The 18,163-nt window shown below is 33.7% G+C and overlaps 2 protein-coding genes across 2 annotated transcripts in view; one reads left to right on the forward strand and one right to left on the reverse strand.

Annotated features, from left to right (window-relative positions):
• The window catches only part of LOC141335365 (target of rapamycin complex 2 subunit MAPKAP1-like), a 575,213-nt gene that overhangs the window by 90,658 nt on the left and 466,392 nt on the right, over positions 1-18,163 (reverse strand).
• Positions 10,401-18,163, forward strand: part of lmx1ba (LIM homeobox transcription factor 1, beta a) — a 61,580-nt gene continuing 53,817 nt past the window's right edge. Inside the window, exons 1-2 of the mRNA XM_073840800.1 lie at positions 10,401-10,835; positions 12,436-12,622. Of these exons, the coding sequence (XP_073696901.1) occupies positions 10,769-10,835; positions 12,436-12,622 (254 nt within the window). The 5' untranslated portion in view covers positions 10,401-10,768. The remainder of the gene's footprint in view (positions 10,836-12,435; positions 12,623-18,163) is intronic.

Raw genomic sequence — 18,163 nt, forward strand, 5'->3', positions numbered from 1 at the left:
AGGTAATTTGTGACACATCGTATGTTCCTTGTGTCTTATTTAAAAGACCTGTTTTCATCAGAAATGTCCAAACGCATAATTAACATGTTTTAGTCCCGGTGTTCTCATATGTGGACATGTATGAAATCAACATCCTGCATCACGAATTAAGTCGTCACTTTGTTTTGAAATGCATAACATTTTTCTGAGATGTTGATTCATGACACACAGTTTAAAAATTAGACAAATTTAAATAATTACAAATTATCTTATTTCCATAAGAGTGTCACTACATTACTTTTAGACTTTTTGAAGACTAAGGAGAGGGAGTGGTCCTGGTGAAACATTCAATAATTTGGTATCTCAGAGAAGCTCTCAATACTGTGACATGAAGAGTGTCAGAGAAATCCACTAAAATATAATGTTCTCATGTTACTCATATCACAGGTTAATGTGTTCATGAAACGGATGGGAAAAGTCTTGTTCGACTGCATTGTACAATTAGTTTGATAGATAAAAACACTTTCAAAATAAGTGCTTGTTTAACTTTTTGCTGTTTACATTCATATTTTCTTCCCTCAGATGCTGTGAAGAGGTGGAGCGCAAATGCTACTGACTCAGAAATTGACTTAGCAATGGAGGAACACTTCAAACATGCTCCAGGAAGAGCTGGGGTTGGGGGTTATAAGAACTAAATGGTGGTAAATCCAATGACAAAGTTACTGAATCAGTGTTTAACCTGTTTATTGTTATACTTTTAGAAATATATGTATGTATGTATGTATGTGATCCTGGACCACAAAACCAGTCTTAAGTCGCTGGGGTATATTTGTAGCAATAGCCAAAAATGCATTGTATGGATTAAAATTGTTTTTTCTTTTATGCCAAAAATCATTAGGAAATTAAGTAAAAATCATGTTCCATGGAGATTTTTTGTAAAATTCCTACTATAAATATATCAAAATGTAATTTTTGATTAGTAATATGCATTGTTAAGAACTTAATTTGGACAACTTTAAAGGTGATTTTCTCAGTATTTAGATTTTTTGCACCCTCAGATTCTAGATTTTCAAATAGTTGTATCTCTGCCAAATATTGTCCTATCCTAACAAACCATATATCAATAGAAAGCTGGGTAAGAGACGACCGTAGGTGAAATACTAATAACATTAATACTTAATATAAACAATGCACGACGTATTGCACACCGCAGCAACTTTCCAATATGCGCGCCACGGACGTCACAGTCTGTGCATCCAGGTCAGAAAGCAACTGTCCATCAAAAGCTCATTAGCCAATCAGAGTAGATCGCTGTTAAGTCCGCCCCCACGAGAGGTTTGTGCCAAAACAGCAAACGAAAATTTGCGAAGCGTAAGCGAAAGCTGTGGCAACGCATTCAGAATCCATGATTCGCGAAAACGATTCTTTGAAAATCATTAACAAAGAATGAAGCATATTTGAAGAGCATGTTAAATTCGTGCGACTGAGTTCATTTTTTCATTTTCATTGTGTTTTTCTTCTTTTGCAGTGGCATATTTTTGATCGTTTCTTGGAAAGTTACGTTCAGTTTTATAAAGTTACGTTCATTATTATTGGCACAAAAAAATCCCATACAAAAGTAGGTTTCTCAAAATTGCAAAATACCTGACAATTTCGCCAAGGATTCCAACGGCATACGACACTTGAGCCTGCGACTGACGGTTTAGGAGTTATGAGCGATTTCGTACTTTTGATCGCTGTAGCGCCCCAGCCAGACCGATTGGGGCTAGCCTTGGTGACTTTGTCAGCGGTCTTGAGTATTACCATCCCTCCAAGTTACAAGTCTCTATGATTTACAGTTTGGTCTGCAAGTTCGGTTCTACGTGGAGATCGCTGATCTGTGACCATTCTAACAATTAAAGTAGGGGTTCAGCGCTAAAACTGTTTGCTCTACAAACCAGTGTGCTCATAATTCAGATAATACATTCAAATAAAGACACACTAATCTGCTATTTTGTACAGCAAAAAATAGCAGGACACGGATGCAGTCTTATTATTATATAATTCAATACACACTAAGAACCGTGTGGCTAAAATTAGTGATCAAGGTTAAACTACTATGATGCAATATCAGTTTATGATTGATGATATTTTAAATGTAATGTGATGGTAAAGAAATTTAAGAAAGTAATAGTTCACCCAAAAATGAACATTTGCTGGCCATCCAAGATGTAGATGATTTTCTTCATCGGATTTGGAGAAACATAGCATTCCATCACGTGCTCACCATTGGATCCTCTGCAGTGAATGGGTGCCGTCAGAATGAGAGTCCAAACAGATGATAAAAACATCACAATAATCCATAGCTGTTTTTCTCTCATTCTGGCGGCACCCATTCACTGCAGAGGATTTATTGGTGAGTAAGTGATGCAGTGCTACATTTCTCCAAATCTGATAAAGAAACAAACTCATCTACATCTTTTTTTCCATCAGATTTGAAGAAATGTAGCACACACCACTCCGGTTCAGCAAATGATGTCTTATGAAGCAAAAAGCTTTATGTTTGTAAGAAACGCATCAATTATTAATCAATTTTTAACTTTAAACCACTGCTTCTGGCTAGAATATGAGCCTATAATACATAATATTGCTTTCTCTAGTGAAAAAGTTGCCTTGTCTGAATTAGGAGTAAAATATGCACAGATCAAGTACTGTTTACAAGAGGAAAAAAGTTCAGAACACCTCAAAACAAATGCGACAGTGTATTTTGATGTGCGAGAACAAGAGGTAATGGAAGTGTTATTATTGATTATGGACTCGTATTTTGGCCAGAAGTGATGTTTTTGGCCTTACAAGACAATAATTAATGGAGTGGTGTGGATTACTTATGGATTATTGTGATTTTATTCACAGCTTTTATCAGCTGTTTGGACTCTCATTCTGACGGCACCCATTCACTGCAGAGGATCCATTGATGAGCAAGTGATGTAATGCTACATTTCTCCAAATCTTATGAAGAAACAAACTCATCTACATCTTAGATGGCCTGAGGGTTAATACATTTTTAGCAAATTTTCATTGTTGGGTGAACTATTTCTTTAAAACATTAAACTTTTCTAGTAACTTGTAGCAATCAGCTACATGTGGAATAGCAAACATAGACTACTAGACTTACTATTTCTACATTATATACTATGTCCATAATTCACTGTAAGTGAAAACATTGTTTGTTTGCTTGTTTGTCTATTTATGTAGCAATGCCAGGGATCATGGGATCAATTCCTAGACATATAAACTAAAACATGTTGACAACTGGATGCATACATTGTGATGACACATATATATATATATATATATATATATATATATATATATATATATATATATATATATATATATATATATATATATATATATATATATATATATATATATATATATATATATATATATATATATATATATATATATATATATATATAGTTTTTATGTTTTTTATAAAACTATTCTGCTTTGCATCATATTGACATATGTCCAACACAAATTTGTTGTCGCAGAAGAAGGTTTAACATGAATTAGCCGCAGATCCTGTTGCCGTACGGAACCTATTAAAACTAACCACAATAAACAGTTTAAGAGCTCGGTTTGTTTTCCCCGCTTGTTAAGTGTATTTACATCCAATATTTTCCATTTGGAAGAAAACGTGTGTCGCATAAACGGAGATTACATGAATTAGCTTTAATATCGTAAAAGGCATTTGATCAGGGCTTTGATGAGACATGCTTCTCTTTCAGGAGGCTTTTTAACGAAGCTCTTTGGGAGGTTTTCCTGAATTAACATTCATACCAAACATCCTCAACTTAATATTCAGAGTCCACCAGTTTCCTCTCATAACATGTCGGCAGATGAGCCTGGTGTTAAAGTCACAAAACTAGATGCTAGATATAAAGCTGATAATGGCTTCAAGAAGAGCTCGCACATGTTCTGAGGTTTGATTCATTTAAGCTTTATTTACATTTTTGCATCTCCAGATTACTTTAGAGCAGTTTCCTGAAACAAACATCTCATCAGAATGAGATCAGACTGTACTCGATGGTGAACTGATTTGACTTTTGACACAAATCTACAGGTGTGTGCTGTCAGAGTGATGAATGGTGCTATTAATATACCAGTTATGAAGAGAATGTGCTCACAATTACTAACTTAATTTCTATCAGTGTCATCAGACATCAAACGACAGTGCTTTATGGCACGCGTTGGTCTTTTCTAAAATTATTCATCCCTTTGAGTCGTGGTTCAACTAACTTAAAACAAAAAAATACATCCCAAGTGTTTTGCATTTCTTTCATTTTATATCTAATGCAGCTGGACTAAATCTTCAATTAGATTCCACTGTTTGTTTTAGTCAAATTTGGAGTTTATTTTCTGCAAACATTAGCATATATTTGGAGTCCACAATTAATTGCATTAAAGAAGTGATGTAAAAATTGCATAAAAAGTAGCATAGGATGGAGTAAAATGACTTCCCACCTTAAATTTTACTCTTGAGATGGCACAGAATGGCTATGCTCTTCTACAGTGCATGCAGAATTATTACGCAAGTTGATATTCTTGTCTTTTTCATTTTTTCAAGCACATCTTAACAATTTCAAACCACATCAATCTTAATAACTACTATTGATTTTGTGTTTAATCACTTATTAATTATATGTAATTGTCCATGAAGGATGGAAGTGAAAATATTCAGGTGTGCATAATTGTCAGGCATGTTTTCTTTTACAGATAAAATGAGCCAAAAATGAGATTTAACTCAAGACTAAGTCAAAAATGAATAAATGTCCATGAGAAGAATGCATTACTAATGCAATAATAGAATTTGCAAAGTTAAGATATGACCTTTGGGTCAGCACAGTCAGAAAAAAATCAGGTGGAGAAGAAAAGACACATGTTAACTGCAAAAGAATTAAGAATTAAGATGATGAATTTGGTGTGAAACCATCAGGAACCATTCTAGTGCCACTATTTTCCAGAACTGCAACCTACACTCTTAAAAATAAAGGTGCTTTAAAAGGTTCTTCACAGTGATGCCATATAGAAGAACCATTTTTGGTTCCACAAAGAACCATTCAGTCAAAGGTTCTTTAAAGAACCATCTCATTCTTACCTTTTATAATCTGAAGAACCTTCTTTCGCCACAAAGAACCTTTTATGGAACAGAAAGGTTCTTCAGATGCAAAAGGTTCTTTATGGAACCATTTAAACAAAAAGAATTCTTCTATGGCATCGTGAAGCACCTTTATTTTTAAGAGTGTACCTGGAGTCCCCAAAGAGAGTTTGCTTGGGTAAAAAATGACTGTCACTTAATAAGAATAACATGCTGAAATGTTGCGAAATACATGCCTTTTTAGGCTTTATAGACGGATAAGTTGAGAGTGACTTTTGACTTTCTGTCTTGCAGATATGGACCATATCAGACCAAATAAGTTCAGTATCAGGAAGATTGACGCTAGAGGGCGCAAGAATACAGTGTTCAAATCTGTAAATGACAGACTATTGAAAACTATCAGGTGCAGGGACTATTAATGAAGTATTTACATGGCTATAGTATTTTTTTTTTTTTTTTAATTTAATTATGCATGCATGGAGTTTATGCCGTTTTGTGTTTAGATTTGGTTTTTAAAGCATTTATTTTGTCTAAATATGATCTGTTTGAACCTGAAAGTGAGCTTCCCCCCTAGCAGAAGCAAATGTTTACACCGTTTATACAAAATCATAATTAAAAGACTTTTACGTTTATGTGTAAATACAACGTTTACGGAACAAATAAGGAATTAGAAATAGTCTGGTTATAGTTATGAAGGATTTGTGTGCGTTTAACCAGGCAATTATGACTTGAAACCCTTTAAATAAGGGGTGTTCTTAGTAGTCTATTTATTTTACATAAAAGTAAGATTAAACAAGATATGCTATTAAAGACCAAAGACTGTAGAATACCAAAGACTATAAAGACTGCATGAAATAGACGCTGGCAAACGGAAATCGCGTTCGCGAGAAGAGGTTACCATAGCAACAAAGTGCGCTTTTCTTTTTTTAAAACGCCAATTTTCGCTAAGAATGTAAACAAAAATACTCTAATTATTTTTTACACGAATCACAAGTACAGTAATCCCATCGAAAATTGTCTCGAGACGAAAAATTACTAGAAAATCTAAAGAGGAAAATGTACCACTCTTGAAAGTCGCTGTTAATTCACGATTAAAATAATATTTTTTCTTTTGATAAAAGCCTATGATTGTTAACATTACTTTATTTACTATATATTACGTTTATCTTTGAAGGCTTAGTTATTCAGACACCAACTGGCTTATCTTTTGAAATATAGCGTTGAAAGCCAAATAGTGATCATTAAAAATACTCATTTGCTTGAATTAACGCAATTTAATTGTTAGAAATAATGTTATGTCGTGTATGTAATGACTGAAAATTAAACAGATTTTTTAATATAAAAACAAAATCTAATTATATATATATATATATATATATATATATATATATATATATATATATATATATATAAACAAACATAAATCGTTTTTTGTTCAGATGTGAAGAGGGACGAAACAAATCTCCCGTATTTCAGGAAGAAAAATATGGTGAAATGTTCAGGAGAAAGTCATGAGAGGACGTAAATCAGCCTGTCATAATTAGAAAAGAGAAGAATACTAATGAGGAAAGTAATAAAGATACAAACTCCCCCTTTATCTTTCTTTCTTGTTCCTCGCAGGTTTATTGCTCCGAGATGTCTGTCTCTGCGAAATGAATTTGCGCCGATCTGAAACACAAAAGATTCTCCTTATGAATTTTACATGGATATTATGCGCGGAGAGATTAAATCAGCTTTTATCTTGGTCTTTATTAATCAAGCAGATAATGTCACTTCATGAAGATAAAAGCACAGTTTTCATAGCAGCTGCGCGAGAAATGAAATGATTCTTTGTTAAATATCTGACTCGAGATTCTGGATATATTGTCCAGATTTCACAGCTGAATTTGTTTACGACAAAAGCAATTAAATAAATCATGATAAAAAGCGTAAGAAGTTAATATTCGATGTTTACGGAACATATACTACTTTTTAAGATTTTTTTTTTTAAGAAAATTACATTATGTTTAATTCTAGTCTGTGTTTAATAGAAATGCATATTCGTAATTGTCTGTGTATTATTAATTATAAATTTTTTAGAGTTTGTTATGTTTTGGAGAACGACCCAAAATTACATCCTGATTTTTTTCTGTTTACATGTTTATTATTTAAAATATGACGGTGAAAACTGTTAAAATAATATATGTGACACTGGACATCAAAACCAGTCGTAAAGGTAATTCTTTTTTGAATAAATAAGCTTTCCATTGAAGCAAGGTTTGTTAGGATATGACGATATTTGGCCGAGATACATCTATTTGAAAATCTAGAATCTGAGGGTGCAAACAAAATCTAAATATTGAGAAAATCGCCTTTAAAGTTGTCCACGTGAAGTACTTAGCGATGCATATTACTAAATTACTAACTTCAAAAATGAAGTTTTGATATATTTACGGTAGAAAATATATTCATGGAACATGATCTTTACTCAGGCCCGGATTGGCTAATCGGGAGGACCGGGAGAGTTCCCGGTGGGCCGGTCCGTTTTTTTGGCCGCGAGGGCCGGTGTCCCTAGCTGCCTGCACTCACAGCAGTCGCCAGGGGCGGACTGTCCATCGGGAGAATTTTTGGCCCGCTACCCTCCAATTTTTATTATTATTATTTAATATTGTTGTTGTTATTGTTTTTGTTGCCGGCCTAATGTACTAAAGTGGTTATTTCAGAATTAGCCATTCAATAATAAAACTCTAATAAATCATAAATCGGTTAGTCTTGACTGGCACGCGTTTCATCTCGCGCGCGCTCCGCGCATCCGCGCGTCCGCCAAAACGACGCGAGACTAGTAGAAGTAGAAGTGCCCAGGTGGAGCAGAGAGACAAATCTGTCCTGTTTAGGACCTAAAGTGCAGGTCAGTTACATCTGTAAACAGACTATTGTAGTTTTGTCTTCGTTTACTTAAGTATTGAACTGCTAACAAATGTTAATCTATAAAAAATATCGTTTTAAAACAGGTTTAGGGAGCTACCCTTATTAAAAATTAACTGTGGTTTTACAAAACATGTTTACTATAGTTATACAATAATTATACAATATACAATGGTTTTGCTACACTATAGTTTCACCATGGTATAAAATTGTGATTATACTAATGGGAATCAATCCTAAAAAAAAAAAAAAAAAAAAAAAAAACATGGTTACAATGTTTACCATAGGCTCAATAATATCATGGTTAATTTTCCTTTGGGCCAAACATGACCCATGATAATGCAAAACATGTTTAGTTTTAAGATTTTTTAATAAAGATATATTCAAGATGTAGCTAATTTTTGTTGTTTTAATTTTAACATTACGACAATAAATAACACATGGTCCTAATGTAGTGGCCCTCTTTTTTCTGTTGCCCTTTTCTCTATCAAATGTTTTAGTACTAATCATAAATTATATATAATTTTGAAAGCTTAGAAGCTCAAGAACCATCCTGGTGGCTGTCTCCTCCCCCTTAGCAGCAATGTCAAGTGTCATCTTACAAAATCACAACTTTTTACAATCTTGACAAAAACATGTCTTTAAAAAGGTCTCAGTATTTCTGCAATAATCTGCTGGTTGTCTTCTTTAAAAAAGACCAACCTTAGATCTGTACTGTATAGGTGGTTGTAAAGGTGGAGATGTGTTTATGACAAAAGTGACAGATACAAGAAAATTAGTTTAAAAAGTAAACACACATGAGAGACAGAGAGATTAAAAGAGATTAAAAGGCAAATTGGAAGTTCAAGAGATTTAATTATTTTACCCAGTTGATTTCAACTTTTCTTTATGTGATGATGAAAAATATTGTTGTCCAGGGTTTCAAATTTCAAATTTGGTGTGGGATGGCCTGGATAAGTGTGAGATTTCCCGGCCTGAAATTTTGTCCCAGTCCACCCCTGGTTAACGTCAAGCTAGTTAGGAGCAGTGCAAAACAACGATGTCTGCAAATCATCGTTCATGTTTATGTATCAAACTTTTTCTTGTACGGTTGCTCTTCAGCAGCAGCAGCCTCTAGTCCAGTTTGCTGCTAACAGTGAAGAGCCAGGCCCCGTAACATTACCAAGCACCAGTCATGAGCCCAACACACTAGAATGGGCAGGTAGGACAGTGCAATACTTGTTCTATTCTTTATTTGTGTTTAGGGACTGGATATCTGTGAACAATTTTGCACAGAATATATATTCAGATATTGCAGAGAAGGACATTGTGATGTTTAAAAGAATAGTGTTGGAGATTTACCCTTTAATGTTCTCATTTATGAAAAATATTTGAACTTATAAAGCAGCTGTTTACTTGAAAAAGACATGATAGTGTCATTAGAAAGTTTAATACATTTTATTTTAATCTTTATTTTATACATATAGCTTAATATATATTTGTATTTATTTGATATTTTTTCATTTCAAGGTTTGGATATTTATGAGCACTAATTCTAACAGAAAATAGATACTGGTACTGTTAAACATTACATTGTGTTAACTGTTCAAATAAATCTTCACTGTGAAGCAACAATTAGGCTACTGTATTTGCACTGAATTGGAAATGACGTCATTTTAATATAGTCAGTCGTGAACTAAAGTGGGCCGGTTTAAGGCTTGAAACTCCAGGGCTGAAAAGGAGTCCCACTCCGGCCCTGTCTTTACTTAACATCTTGATTTTTGGCATACAAGAAAAATCGATCGTTTTGACCCATACAGCGTATTTTGGCTATTGCCACAAATATATCCGTGCTACTTATGACTGGTTTTAAGACTGGTCTCAGTTTTATATTTGTAGTGCAGTTTATATTAGACACAACCAATAATAGCCTACTAATAACCATCGCCATCATTTATTATAAAGTATGTTTTTCCTGGTCGCTGTCGTTGTAATCCTCACTTTGAGTTCTGTAACCTGTATTCGCAAATATTGTGGTCGCACACTGTAAAACATGAAAATGTGTCGTTATTGCCTGAAGGAGGTATTTTAACCTGATCTGACCTTTAGAAATAGGCTACTCCAGTTGGAGTCTATTAAACTGTTTTAAGAGTATTAAATTAGCTTTTTGAATATAGATGCTTCCATATGCATCTTATATGTTATTTTCAATGTCTACTTTTATACAACTAATTATTGCTGTCTGTTTGTCCTCAGAACATCTGGTGTTGTAGGCGGTTCTGCTGTGATCCAGCACCAATAGCATCACATGCAGCTCGGGAGAATGACGCGATCAGAGGGAGTTAAACAGCAGCTCCACAGACGGACTCCTCAAGAGGAGCACAGAACTCGTGAACACTCAGTGAGGAGCTCACAGCTCAACTCACAACTCACACGCACCTCCCGCTGCTGGATTATCAGAGCCGGTTCCTGGAGGATCTCACTTCAGACCGAGATCGGGAAGCTCTCGCTGGACGCTTTCATATTGTTTACTTTGAAGGAATCTGCTGAACACCTCATAGGGTACTTTTAAAAAATACGATGCGGCTTTTTGGTCTCGCCTTGTAGAGTAAGCAAAGCGAGACTAGACTAGTTTTATTTTACTTTTAGTTTCTGTCTCGACACGGTTCGCCAGCTGCGTCTGCTTCTATATTTATTTTGGGCATTGCAACAGGTCACTATAGAGTCGCTGTCCTGCAAACACATCAGTCCTGCTGTTTCAAGATGTTGGACGGAATCAAAATTGAAGATCAGTTCAGAACAGGAGCAGAGTCTCTAGGAGTGATGCTGGGTGAGTTTCACACCCTCACAGAAACAAATGATGGGTGACATTTACAGCCAGGTTGCACTTTTTTCAGAAATTTAACTTCAATTAGTATATAAAATATAAATGTCACATTTCGTGTTTTTACGTTGCTTGCAAATTTATGAAATTATAATACACTCTTTAAAAAAAAGGTGCTTTAAAATGCACAGAAAGGTTCTTTTAGATGTAAAAGGTTCTTTATGGAACCATTTAGACAAAAAAATGGCATCATGAAGCACTTTTATTTTTAAGAGTGTTCATGTGTGTTTTATAATTAATTATTACAATGACAACCTTGTGTAATTAAAAACAGCTTCACACAATAGCTACATATTTCATGTTTTTCATCAGTAGCCTCCCGTGTAAATAAATGCACACTATTGTATTTGTTTATTATTTAATCATCAGATTGTTATTGGTTTTTCACCTTCAAATCAGTTGTTTTAGAGCGATTATTAAATGTAAATATGTGACCCTGGACCACAAAACCAGTCATCATTTTTTAATTGAGGTTAATACATCATAAATTGATATATGGTTTGTTAGGATAGGACAATATCTGGCCGAGATGCATATATTTGAAAATCTGGAATCTGAGGGTGCAGAAAAATCGAAATATTGAGAAAATCGCCTTTAAAGTTGTCCAAATGAAGTTCTTAGCAATGCATATTAGTGAAAAATACGTTTTGATATACTGATATATTTACAGTAGGAAAATTATAAAATGTCTTCATGGGCTATGATCTTTATTTAATATCCTAATGATTTTGGCATAAAAGAGAAATCGATAATTTTGACCCATGCAATTGGCTATTGCTACAAATGTGAGTCGTATTTTGTAACTGCAACTTCTGTGGATAAAATAATTTTTCTTTTCTTTTCAATTTTTTGTAATAGTTATATGAAAAATAGTTGTATTACATAACACCAACCTATACGCAGAAAATATAATACACAAATATTTAGTCGTATATTTCACTGTACTTGCGTGTTTATACATTTTTATTTTTTGGTAATCCACAAATGTGCTAACTAAATTAACTTTTTAAGCCAGTTAATTAGAATTATTTTTATTTGTAAGGCTTTTTAAAAACACAATTTCGTGTGTTAAATTAAATAACCGAATCAACCTGACTACGTTACGTCAAAAACGATATATATCTTTTTTTTTTTTTCGGGTAGAAATAACTCCTTAAAGTAACAACTGCGCATTTTGACTTTAAAATAAAGCCTCCAAAGGGGTGTTTTTGCGGTGATGCCATAGAAGAATTATTTTTGGTTCCGCAAAGAACCTTTCAGTGAACAGTTCTTAAAATAAACATTTTAAAGAACGTTTTAAAAATCAAAAGAACCCTTTTCCGCTATAAAGAACCTTGAAAGGTTCCATGGATGTTCAAGTTTCCTCATGGAACCATCGATGCCAATAAATAACCTTGAGCTTTTTCTAAGTGTGAACAATATATTTTTTTCAGTTCATAAATGTATCTCGCATTTATGTTTATGTTTTAGATTTAATTTTATTGTTTTAAATGTCCATTGGAGGTAGGCCTATATCTGATGTGTATTGTTTGTGTGTTGTCATCAGGTTCAGACTGTGTCCATCAGAGTGTGTGTGAAGGATGTCACAGACCGATCTCTGATCGCTTCCTCCTGCGCGTGAACGACAGCTCGTGGCACGAGGAGTGCTTGCAGTGTTCGGTGTGTCAGCAGCTCCTCACCATGAGCTGCTACTCCAGAGATCAGAAACTCTACTGTAAACACGACTACCAACAGTAAGAGCTGATTCATTCCTCTCACGTCATGTGTGTTCTCGGTTACGCATTTCAGCTGAGCTGAGCATCAGTTTGCGCTTTTACTAATCAAAACATTTTGAGTGCGCGCGCCTGTGTTTTGAAAATGAACATTTCGAAGCAAGTATTTAAAATTTTGGTTTTACTTTTTTCCCGAGGGATTTTATGAATAGGCTATAATATGTAATAGTATATTATATTATATAACGATCACCGCAATAAGAACAAAATTGCTTTTTGGCTTATTTTTGGTAGTAATACTATATAACACTGCATAAAGCCAAAAATTTGGGTCTAGATTTATTAGGCAATTCGTGTGTGAAGTTTGAAAAGCATTCTAATAATGATAATTACGATAATATAATAATATAAACAAGAATAAATTATTAATATGTAAAATGATGCTAAATAAATACTACTAAACATGATTCTTGTTCTTAGAGCTGTTTTCGTTATTCTGTGCACGTATGTTTACCTACGTGCGCGTGCGTGTCAGTACAGATAGCCTCGGCATAAATCATAGAGCTTGTGGTGTGTTGTACAATTACTGAGAGTCCAGTGTTCAGTGGAGGTCATGATGCTCGCCTGCTTTTCATGCTTGTCAACAGGTTTTTTGACTTTTTGTCCCAAATCCTTTAAAAGCCTCTTCTTCACTCATCGCGACATTATCGCGTTATAGACAGTGGTTGACGTCACGACGTCTGATTCGACGTGACAGCGAGCTGTTTTTCACAAGGCCCTCGTAAGCAAGTAGAACTATTTCTCTGTATCTCTATATTAGACCAAGTATTTAAAATTCAAGAATTATGATATAAAAGCCTATTTTTTTGCTGTGTAGTTAACTTGTTAAGTTCAGAGCTTATCTGTCTTTTTCACGTCTTTAATATCGCAGGTGACAACGTTTTACTGACGTTCATATTAAGTTATAAAAAAGTTATTTTTGGAACGCCCATATTTTAAAAAGTGCTTTTTTTTATTCAAAAGTGAAGGCAACATTCCAATGTATCATTTTGCAATCATTATGGGAATGTTACTATGAAATGTTCTCTGAACATTCTAAAGAAAGTAGCACACATTAGCACCAGATACATTTGAACAAACATTCTATTAATGTTACTGGAAGAACTTTCTAGACACAGTTTGCACAGAGAAAATTAACCTGATTGTAGAATTATATTTATTTGTCTCTTACACTATTTTATAGCAGTGCAGTGAGTCTTTACAGCAGTCAACAAACTACATATTTGCCCCTAAACTGTATAAAAACAGCATGTTATCTGTGACCCTGGACCAATAAACCAATAAAACATTGTTTATGTTTCAATTAAAAAAAAAAAAAAAAAAAAAAAAAGTTAACATTTCCAATATTTGGCATCTGTTTGAAAATCTGCAATCCGAGGGTGCTAAAAATCGAAATATTGAGGAAATTGCCTTTAAGTTTTTCCAAATTAAATTCTTAGCATTGCATATTACTAATCCAAAAAATGTTTACGGTAGGAAATTTACAAAATATCTTCATGGAACATGATCTTTACTTAATTCCCTAAATATTTGTGGCATAAAAGAAAAATCGATATAATTTGGCCCATACAATGTATTTTTGGCTATTGCTACAGATATACCCGTGCTAGACTGGTTTTGTGGTCCTGGGTTGCATTTGTCTCTTTTAAAGTAGTATTTGAGGTACTAGCAGTGATGAGGTACTTAGTGCGCTTAATTCACACCCGGCCTGCTTTTTATGACTCTCATTTAACACAGATTAACAAGCACCACAAACAGCCACAAAACACACTCACACACCTCCACGCTTACGGTAACTTCCTCTAATTGACAGGCGCACATGTAATGAGTCGAACATTAAAGCTCTCTGCACTCTCACTTATGGAAATGTTTCTATTGAATAACTCAGTGTGCTAATACAATCTGCAGTTTTATATCACATTGTTTATGTTTCGTAGGTTTTTAAAAGATAAAACAGTAGAGTTCAAAATGAAGGACACTTAGTGGAACATGCTCATACTGTAGTAAGGACTAGAGGTGTTTTGTGTGTGTTTTACTGTCCACTGCAGACGCACATATTCCCCTTTTCCGAGGGGACAGACAGTGATGTAATGAGTTTCAGATACGCAAACACCGCTCTACACCATGCTTGGTATGTGAAAGAAAAGAGATTTTCACCCATTCATGGTTAAATTTGTTTACTAGTAAGTGAATGTCAAACTGACATCTGTCTTATCAAGCATCTGAAGGTGATAAATGGAATGTGTGATGTTTTGTGTTGATTTCACACTCAGCTCGTGACATGATACGGCATGCTGAGACTTTGTTTAAAAGCATATTTTGTTCCATAATAGCCAAGATCAAAGAGATTATGAATTTAGCCAGCGTTGCTAAATTTATAGGAGTTTTTATTTTTTGCACTTTAGCATGAAAATCCAGTATATTTAAGATTTTGTTCTGACAGTATCAAACTCTTTTTTGCAATTTAATTATAATTTCTGTACATTTGATTTGTTTGTGGGTTTGTGGCATGTAGCTCTAAAACAGTTTATTGGTAGGGATTGTGGTTTTCTATTGCATACGGTGCACATACACATAAATACATAAATTCCATAAATATATTTTCTATATTTTTCTTTATTTAGTTAGTTATTCCATGGCTGTCTAAAATACTTTGTCCTGATTGGTAATAGGTCAATACACAGCTAACAAAAATTTCAATTGTTTTAAAACTTTTTTCTCAAGTACACAAATATTTTATTTAGTTTTATTTATTCAACTTTGGTAACACTTTGGAATAGGTAACACCTATTAACTATTAACTACGACTTATTAGCATGCATATTGCTAGAATATTGGCCATTTACTAGTACTAATTAAGCACATATTAATGGCTTATTCTACATCCCTGATCCTACCCAATACCTAAACCTAACAACTACTTTACTAACTATTAATAAGCAGCAAATTAGGATTTTATTGAGGGAAAAGTCATAGTTAATAGTTAATAGGTGTTACCTATACTAAAGTGTTACCTTAACGGTATATTTGCTGTATAATATCATATACACTGCTGCTCAAAAGTTTGGGATTAGAAAGATTTTTAATGCTTTTAAAGGAGATGTTTCTGCTCATCAAGGCTGCATTTATTTGATTAAAAATACATAGAACTAATATAGTAAAATGCAATTTAAAACAGTGTTTCTCTATTTTAATATACTTTAAAATATAATTTATTCCTTGATGCAAAGCTGAATTTACAGCATAATTAGAATTCAGTGTCACATGATCCTTCAGAAATCATTCTAATTTGCTGATTTATTATCAATGTTGGAAAAATGTGATACACGTGGTACTTTTTCAGGATTCTTTGATAAATAAAATGTTAAAAAGAACACTTTTGTAACAATAAACTTTGTTCAAAGTTTAGGGTCAGTAAATTTTTTCTTTCTCTCTCACTTTGAAAGAAATTAATAATTGTATTCAGCAAGAACAAGTGATAGTCAAGACTTATATTGTTAGACAAGGTTTCTTTTTTGAATAAATGCTGTTCTTTTTAACTTTTTATTCATCAAAGAGTTCTGAAAAAAGAATCACAGTTTATTTTTTGGAAACATTTAATAAAAGTAATAAATCAGCATATTAGAATGATTTTTGAAGGATCACGTGACACTGAAGACTGGAGAAATGATGCTTAAAATTCAGCTTTGATCATAGGAATAAATGATACTTTAAAGTATGTTAAAATTAAAACCTATTATTTTGAATTGCAATAATATTACTTTTTCTGTATTTTTGTTTTTAAACATTAAGAATCTTACTGACCCCAAACTTTTGAACAGCAGTGTATTTGAGATTTTGTTCTGACATTATAGTGGAAGTATGCTTTTTTTTTTTTTTTTTTTTGCAATTTATTACGTTTGTGATATTGTTGCATGTTGCTGTAAAACAATTGGTAGGGGTTGTGCATGGGTTTTTCTTCATGCACAATTTAGCTTTGACTTGAAATGCGCTAAAGAACAAGTTTTCCATAAACTCTACCATGGCAGAAACCCAATCCCAAAGGGGCTGTAAACAGAGCTATAGGCCTCTGTATATGAGAGAAAAAAAACATTTGCCACTTTACAACCGCTGGTGGACTCTTAGGAAACGTATACATGCACACAAAGTCTCTTTCAAATTCTTTAATGGCTTTTTTCGTGGCTTTGCTTTCACTGTTCAATTCATTAAACTGTTTTGCTTAATTCATTCAAAATGGTTTCGGTCAGGTCTAGCTGTTTTCTGTTCTAAGATACTAAGAGCAGGAATTCCTCAACTCTCCTTTCTCCTCTTTCTATGTTTAGATTCTGAAGCTCAGAGAAATATCTCAGTTTACAGAAACAACAAACACGCTTATTAGCCCTTCAGAAATAATGTGGGAATGATACGTCCGCTTCTCTAGCCTGTTCCATCATTGACCCCGCAAGTACTTGTTTGCTTAAGTCACAATTGCATTTACAAAATATCAAACACATGCATTTCCTAAAAGTAATTTTACTTCTTTACAGCATTTTTGCTCATTTACTTTTAATTAACTGTTGAGTTTTATTTGGTGGGTGCGTGAAGTCGAACCTGTTGGCATTTTGTGTTTTAATGCAATAATATTAAAACACAATTTATAACTCTGTTTTAAAACACATAATCTCTAGACATATTTGGAGTGATTTTGTGTTGACAAGCAGATTCCTGCTTGACAAACATTTACATGTCAGCTTTCCAATGAAAAGCTCATTTAAATATGGGGGAAAAGACAGTGCCATATTGTGCAACAAAAACATTCACTCTTGGTGACATTGGCATGCTTCATACACTGTACAAATAATTTAGACAATTCTTATAATGTCTTAATGTAACATTAAACAGCACATGCATACAGTATTTTAATATTATCCGTATTAGATTATGCAAACAGTTGTAAAAGAGTTTTATTGATTTATAAATGACTGATTTGACTTGAAGCAAGGTAATTAATTGATCAATATTTACTAATGTCATGTTTAGGATTGAGCTTGTGTCCTTTTTGATGAAACAGTTTGTTTGGTGAGAGCGTGCACTAATGAACAAGCAAGAAACGGTTAGCTTGAAAAATAAAACCCAGAACATTAAATCTGATCAGATAAGCTGAAAATGTGCTGGCGAACTTTATTAAGAAACAATAACCAAACGAAGTGTGATTTAGCAATATCCTATGAATGTGATAACGGATGTGTGTGAGCGCAGGCAGGAGCTGAGGGTGTGTTTGTGTGTTTCTCTTCTGGCTGGTCGCGTGTGTGTGAGATCGTTCACTCTGCACACTCTGGCCTCCTTTGAGAGAGACTGTGAAATACACACACTAAACCCCTCTGCTTCTTTCTTTCTTTCTTTCTTTCTTTCTTTCTTTCTTTCTTTCTTTCTTTCTTTCTTTCTTTCTTTCTTTCTTTCTGTCTTTGTGTGTTTGTTTCTTTTTTGTTTCTTTGTTTGTTTCTTTTTTTGTTTGTTTGTTTG

This window comes from Garra rufa, chromosome 5 (genome assembly GCF_049309525.1).
Source record: "Garra rufa chromosome 5, GarRuf1.0, whole genome shotgun sequence".
NCBI classification, from domain to species: domain Eukaryota; kingdom Metazoa; phylum Chordata; class Actinopteri; order Cypriniformes; family Cyprinidae; genus Garra; species Garra rufa.